The 7994-nt window shown below is 40.3% G+C and overlaps 1 protein-coding gene across 1 annotated transcript in view; it reads right to left on the minus strand.

Annotated features, from left to right (window-relative positions):
* Window positions 1-7994, minus strand: part of LOC112078739 (nacht, lrr and pyd domains-containing protein 1b-like) — a gene marked incomplete at its 5' end in the record, with an annotated part of 30975 nt that overhangs the window by 11540 nt on the left and 11441 nt on the right. The window contains 4 exon segments of the mRNA XM_024144876.2: window positions 1996-2141; window positions 2299-2407; window positions 2793-2910; window positions 4880-5052. Coding sequence (XP_024000644.2) covers window positions 1996-2141; window positions 2299-2407; window positions 2793-2910; window positions 4880-5052 — 546 coding nt within the window.

Genomic DNA, 7994 nt, shown 5'->3' on the forward strand with positions numbered 1-7994 from the left:
TCTGTTCTGCCGGTGCATGGAAAATCCCGCCAGCTCTATATTGTCCGTTTCTTCGTTCAGCCACGTCTCGGTGAAACATAAGATGTTACAGTTTTAAATGTCGGGTTGGTTGGATAATCTTAATAGTAGGTCATCACTCACTTTTATTTTGTAACAATTGCACATTAGCAAGAAGAATGGAAGGCATTGGGAGTTTACTCGCTCGACTCCGGCTTCTCAGAAGGATCCCCAATCTGGTTACCCTTTTCCTGCGTCTTTTCTTCATGCAAAAGGTGTGGATCTGGGCCTGTTCCAGTGAAAGCAGGATATCCTTCTCGTCGGACTCGTTAATGGAAAAAGTTTCTTCCAGTCCGCGGTGAGTAATCGCTTTTCTGATGTCCAGAAGTTATTTTCGGTCATAAGAGACGGTAGCAGCAACATGTACACAATAAGTAAAAAAATAAGTTACACAAAGCGCAAGCAATATTTTTTGTACACTCAGTGTATTACCATTGTTAGAGCGGTCACTTGGCTACCTTGGAGTCAATATAATAGCTTTGGGTCAAAACGAAAGGAACTGGTTTCTGTCCATCTCTTAATATGTCCTGTTTTAAAAGGTGTGTAATGTGCAAAAGTACAATGTTAATAGTGAAATTGCTATTTTTTTTTACAAAATGTCCCAAATTTTGTAATGTTTATTGACCGAGTTGTAAAACGTGTTGACATTGTGCCAGGGGCTTAGCTAACTTAACTAGCTAGCTTGCTAACATTACATTAATGAATATGGAGGAAATGCTAGCTGGCTTTACCTCCCTGTTTTAGTACATTTTACTCACTAAAATAGTTATTGCTAGCTATGAGTCTGAAATGGGGAATTGAAATTGAATGCTTTGAATATGAATATTTGTTCAATCTATTCAAGAAAAGTACAATTTAAAAAGGAAAATGGTAGGATTCTTTGGCGATGTCCTCAGCAATTGTTTTCTGTGCTAGCTAGCTAACGTTACATTTGGAAAAAGTTTATAAAATGTTCATATTACTTTTAACATTCTATATTGTAGGATGTCCATATTATTTTTGATAAGGAATGATTTATACATGCTGAACGCATGGGAAAATAGATATGACAGTATATTGACTGCATTAAATTCATACACAGACCTTTATTGTTGGTATTATAGATCAGTGGGAAACTGCACAGTTAGCTACCACGAAATGATTAGCTATAAATGCTTTATGAATGGGAAAATAGATTTGACTTTACTTTGACTGCATATAATTCATACATAGACCCTTAATGTGTGCGTTATAGACCAGTATGACCATCTTAATTGTGATGTGGAGGAGGACTGTTAATGAGTTATGATATGAACCTCAACTACACGATTTGATCCATAAAATGTACTCTAGGGATTCAACCCTGTGGGGATCTTCATGCACCATCGACCTCAGTGAGAGGAAAAAGAAGGTAAGTCATGGGCCTATAGCGGCCGGTGGGAGAAATGGGGCTGGTACATGCTACATTTCAGCTTAATTTTCAAAACGTGGTTTGGCATAATCTCTAGCACTGGTATGGCAGAAGCACACTTTAGAGAACAGCCGTAATGATGACACTAGGCTGTCATTGTAATGATACATCTATTAAGATATTGTACCTAAATATGAGCTTTTGCATAGCATGACACAAACGAGCTATAGATATGCTATGAATATATTTCAATAATCTTTATTGATGCGTTTGGGACCTGTAATAACACGTTCATGAAACGCTTAGTGTAATAAATGCATTATGGATATGTAGTCAAAGTCAATCCTTACCCTTTTATTATTTGTTTTTATGCATACATGTGTATAGATGATGTCATGTATTATAGATGAAGCATGTACCATGTTTAAGCATGTACCATGTTTGACCATGATTGTTTTTAGTGCCTCAAAACTCAATTTCATGTGTTATTTGTATTATTGTATCATTGTTGAGTGTCACTTAAATGCATTTTTCAAACTCTAACTCGCCAGTACAATGTTTCAAACCTTTAGGTTGGTTAAACAAACCAGCATAGCTTCCTTGGCCTTCAGGAATATGTTGTTATTCTTCATGTGATGATGGAGCTCATCTTTCATCCTTTTCAGAGAATCTTTTCCTGTCTGCTCTGATGCCCCTAAAACAAGTTCATCATATTGTTTCCATAACCATTGTATCTGCTATTAATACATTTAAATATGTTTAAGAATGTGTTACTTCCCAAATATCAGTATAATTTTAATAAGTAGAATACAACACTTTCTCAGATAATACATTTTCATTTTAAGACTTACTTATATAGCATCGATGCATGGTGTCCTTGATTGACTCGGTTAAAGTGGAGTAGATTTTCTTCTTTTTCTCTCGGAGGTCAAAGATTAGTTTTGCCTTCAATTCAGTTTCCTTTCAGATAGAAAAACATGGTCAAGAAGACCCTAATTTAAGTGGTTTCCAGTCTATGGACCAGATAAGAGTAATCTTATTTAAGTGGTTTCCAGTCTATGGACCAGATAAGAGTAATCTTATTTCTGGAGGGTGTGTTTACATGGCTACTTTCTAAAAATGGGGTATGTGGGGGAGGGGGGGGGTTCAATGTTCCTGATTGTTCGTTTAAAAATTCAAAAAGGCACTTGTACATCTGAGCTATCTTCTATCTTTGTAGCAGGTGCATGGTAACAATTGAATACTTGAAAGACATGAGAAAACCGCACAATCCTCTTGCTAGTATCATCGTTCTTTATCAAGCTTTACATATCAGCCTCAAAACGGATTTCTTTTTAAACCCTACCTCTGTCTTGAGGAATGTCAGATGCAGTGACACTTCCGGGTGCTCCCCAACCAAGCTGTTCGTGTCAAGGGTGAATGTCTCAATCTGCTCCCTGATTGGGCCACCTTTGCCCTCGTTTCTGAAACACAATATGTTGAAATCAGAAAGATGGTTACAAGATTTGATTAAACAGGGCCCTAATCATTCCATGTGTATTATTTACGCGCATTCGGAAGGTATTCAGATTCCTTTACTTTTTCCACATGTTGGTGCGTTACAGCCTTGTTCTAAAATGTATTAAATAAAAACAATTCCTCTTCAATCTAAACAGAATACCTCATAATGGCAAAGCACAAACATGTTTTTAGAAATTTTTGCAAATTTATTAAACCTAAAAAAGTATTCATACCATTTGCTATGAGACGCGAAATTGAGCTATAGGGGCATCCTGTTTCCATTGATCATACTTGAGATGTTTCCACAACTTGATTGGACATGATTTGGAAAGGCATACAGCTTGGCACACCTGTATTTGGGGAGTTTCTTCCATTCTTCTCTGCAGATCCTCTCAAGCAATGTCAGGTTGAATGGAGAGCGTCGCTGCACAGCTATTTCCAAGTCTCTCCAGAGGTGTACGATTGGGTTCATGTCCGGGCTCTTTCTGGGCCTCTCAAGGACATTCAGAGAATGGTCCCGAAGCCACTCCTGCGTTGTCTTGGCTGTGTGCTTAGGGTCATTGTCCTGTTAGAAGGTGAACCGCCACCCCAGTCTGAGGTTCTGAGCGCTCTGGAGCAGGTTTTCATCAAGGATCTCTCTGTACTTCTCTCTGTTCGTCTTTCCCTTGATCCTGACTAGTCTTCCAGTCCCTACTGCTGAAAAACATCCCCACAGCCACCACGATGCTGCCACCACGATGCTTCACCATAGGCATGGTGCCAGGTTTCCTCCAGACGAGACGCTTGGCATTTAGGCCAAAGAGTTCAAACTTGGTTTCATCAGACCAGAGAATCATGTTTCTCATGGTATGAGAGTCCTTTAGGTGCTTTTTGGCAAACTCCAAGTGGGCTGTGAAGTTCATTTTACTGAGGAGTGCCTTCAGTCTGGCCACTCTACCATAACGGCCTGATTGGTGGAGTGCTGCAGGGATGGTTGTCCTTCTGGAAGGTTCTGCTATCGCCACAGAGGAACTCTGGAGCTCTGTCAGAGTGACAAATTGGGTTCTTGGTCACCTCCCTGACCAAGGCCCTTCTCCCCTGATTGCTCAGTTTGGCCGGGCGGCCAGCTCTAGGATGAGTTTTGGTGGTTCCAATCTTCTTCCATTTAAGAATGATGGAGGCCACTGTGTTCTTGGGGACATTCAATGCTGCAGAAATGTTTTGTTACCCTTCCCCAGATCTGTGCCTCGACATAATCCTGTCTCGGAGCTCTACGGACAATTCCTTCGACCTCATGCTTGGTTTTTGCTCTGACATGCACGGTCAACTGTGAGACCTTACATAGACAGATGTGTGCCTTTCCAAATTATGTCCAATCAATTGAATTAACACAGGTGAACTCCAATCAAGTTGCAGAAACATCTCAAGAATGATCAATGGAAACAGGATGCACCTGTGCTCAATTTCGAGTCATATCAAGGGGTCTGAATAGTTATGTTAATAAGGTAAATTCTAAAAACCTGTTTTCGCTTTGTCATTATGGGGTATTTTGTGTGTAGATTGATGAGCGAAAAAAAAAATTTAATCAATTTTAGAATAAGCCTGTAGCGTAACAAAATTTGGAAAAAGTCAAGGGGTCTGAATACTTTCCAAATGCGCTATATATATATATATATATACACAGTGGTGAGTACAAGTATTTGATACACTGCCGATTTTGCAGGTTTTCTTACTTATAAAGCAATAAAATGCAAATGAATTACTTAAAATCATACAATGGGATTTTCTGGATTTTTGTTTTAGATTCCGTCTCTCACAGTTTGAAGTGTACCTATGATAAAAATGACAGACCTGTACATGCTTTGTAAGTAGGAAAACCTGCAAAATCGGCAGTGTATCAAATACTTGTTCTCGCCACTGTATATATATTTAGATAATGATTAAATGACTTACGGGAAATGTATCTTAAACTGTTCATCAATGAGAATTCTCATACATGAGGCTAAACTCTCATTAAGGTTTATTCCTCTTCTCCTTTCCTTTTTCCCTTTTGGTTTGTAAATGCCGCCATTCTTGCATAAAGCCTTCACTACTTGATATCCACAGCCTTTTTTCCCTCTCTGGGAATAAAAAATGAACATATGTTAAATGTTTTTAACAGCACAGCACTGGAAATCTGTCATGGATGAGTATCTCTTCAATAGTTCCTTTTCCAGTATCGTGCAAGCCTACAGTATATCTGTGCGAACCAATGTGTGCTATCGCCAGAGAAATGTGAAAATCGAGAGACTGGATACATGATAACTTCATGTACATAAGAACTTACAACTCTCCCATTTCTTTCTCCCTCTGGTAGTTTGGATAATGACGACTTGTGCACATTACTTCGGTTAATTGTGGGTTCTTGAGTCTTGAAGCACAGACTGAGTCATGAGGGACAGACAAGTGCTTCTGTTGGTGTTTTGGACCCGGGTTTGTGCAGTAATGATATTTTTCTCTGGCTTCAGTTAGATGGTTGCTTCTTTCTCGCTCGAAGTTGCCTTCTGCTGGTTGTCTTTTAAGTGCTTTTTGGGCTGGCCTGTCTTTCAATGCCCTTGCTGCAGCTCGCCAAAGAAAATCCTTCTTGGGAGACTGTGTTGGGGAAACCTGATGGTGTGGCCAGTCCATTGGAGCTGTGCATTTCTTCTGTTTGCCCTCTGCATTACCTCCAGGTTGGGGACCTTGTCTTACCACTGCATACCCATAATAGATCTCAGAGATTGTGTATGGAATGTTTCCAGCTGTTTGATGTGGTGACTGTTCAGGGTCCAAGTGTCACAGACATACAGCAGGGTTGTGATCACTACCATAGTATAGATTTTCAGTTTTGTGGAAAGAGGGATGGTGTTATGGTTGAGTATCCTGTTCCTCAGTCTTCCCAATGATTGGCTTGAGCCGTCCTCAGAGATGGTGCTCCCCAGGTATGTAACGTGTTCGACATTCTGGAACTCACATGAGTTGCGGTAGATCCGTTGAGGCACAATCGTCAGCAAAGAGGGCCTTATGGACAAGATGTTCTTGTGTTTTGGTCTTTGCTCGGAGCCTGCGCAGGTTGTAGATTGAAGCATCATCCTTGTATCTGATGTAAATGCCTTTGAGTTCCTTAGTGGCGTTTTTGAAGACGTCAGTAAAAAAAATATACAGTACCAGTCAAAAGTTTGGACACACCTACTCTTTCAAGGGTTTTTATTTTGACAATGTTATAGATTGTATAATAATAGTATAGACATCAAAACTATGAAATAACACAAATGGAATCATGTAGTAACCAAAAAATGTATATTTTAGACTTTAGATTCTTCAAAGTAACCACCCTTTGCCTTAATGGCAGCTTTGCACACTCTTGGCATTGTCTCAACCAGCTTCATGGGGTAGTCACCTGGAATGCTTTTCCAACAGTCTTGAAGGAGCTCCCACATACACTAAGCACTTGTTGGCTGATTTTCCTTCACTCTGCAGTCCAACTCATCCCAAACCATCTCAATTGGGTTGAGGTCGGGTGATTGTGGAGGCCAGGTCATCTGATGCAGCACTTCATCACTCTCCTTCTCTTCTTGTTCAAATAGCCCTTACACAGCCTGGAGGTGTGTTTTGGGTCATTGTCCTGTTGAAAAACAAATGATAGTCCCACTAAGCGCAAACCAGTTGGGATGGCGTATTGCTGCATAATGCTGTGGTAGCCATTCTGGTTAAATATGCCTTGAATTTTAAATAAATCACTGACAGTGTCACAAGCAAAGCACCCCCACACCATCACACCTCCATCATCCGCTCACTTACTCTGCATCTCACAAAGACATGGCGGTTGTAACCAAAAATCTCACATTTGGACTCATCAGACCAAAGGATTTCCATCGGTCTAATTTCCATTGCTTATGTTTCTTGGCCCAAGCAAGTCTCTTCTTCTTATTGGTGTCCTTTAGTAGTGGTTTAGTTGCAGCAATTCGACCATGTAGGCCTAATTCACGCAGTCTCCTCTGAACAGTTGATGTTGAGATGTCTGTTACTTGAACTCTGTGAAGCATTTTTTGGGCTGCATTTGGAGGTGCAGTTAATTGCAGATTTCTGGTAACTCTAATAAACGTATCCTCTGCAGCAGAGGTAAATCTGGGTCTCCCTTTGCTGTGGCGGTCCTCATGAGAGCCAGTTTCATCACAGAGCGTGATGGTTTTTGCGACTGCACTTGAAGAAACTTTCAAAGTTCTTGACATTTTTCGGGTTGACTGACCTTCATGTCTTAAAGCAATGATGGGCTGTTGTTTCTCTTTGTTTATTTGAGCTGTTCCATAATATGGACTTGGTCTTTTACCAAATAGGGGTATCTTCTGTATACCAACCCTACCTTGTCACAACACAACTTATTGTCTCAAACGCATTAAGAAGGAAATAAATTCTTACCGGAAAAAAAAATCTCCTTACCGGAAGGCAAAACATTTCCCTGTTAGTCGTCGCATCCCACACTCTGTTAACAGATGCTGCCAATACCGGTTATGTTACTTGCATCCGTCCATGAAAGATTACTCTCCCATTTACTTTATGTTTCTATCTCACGCTAAACTGAGTTACAAGAAGTAAATCAAATCGCTTTTGGGATCCTGGTTGAGTCTCTTGATTTTCAGCTTCTCTGGCGCTAGCACAAACTGGCTAGCACGGATATACTGTACACTGATTTTACAAAACATTAAGAACACCTGCTCTTTCCATGACAAAGACTGACCAGGTGATTCCAGCTAAAAGCTATCATTCCTTATTAATCTCACTTGTTAAATCGACTTCAATCAATGTAGATGAAGGGGAGGAGACAGGTTAAATAAGGATTGTTAAGCCTTGAGACAATTGAGACATGGATTGTGTATGTGTGCCATTCCGAGTGTGAATCGGTAAGACAAACGATTAAGTGCCTTTGAACGGGGTCTGATAATAGGTGCCAGGCGCACCTGTTTGTGTCAAGAACTGCAACGCTGCTGGGTTTTTCACACTCAACAGTTTCCCGTGTGTATCAAGAATGGTCCACCACCCAAAGGACATC

This window comes from Salvelinus sp. IW2-2015, unplaced genomic scaffold (genome assembly GCF_002910315.2).
Source record: "Salvelinus sp. IW2-2015 unplaced genomic scaffold, ASM291031v2 Un_scaffold6170, whole genome shotgun sequence".
Lineage (NCBI taxonomy): Eukaryota > Metazoa > Chordata > Actinopteri > Salmoniformes > Salmonidae > Salvelinus > Salvelinus sp. IW2-2015.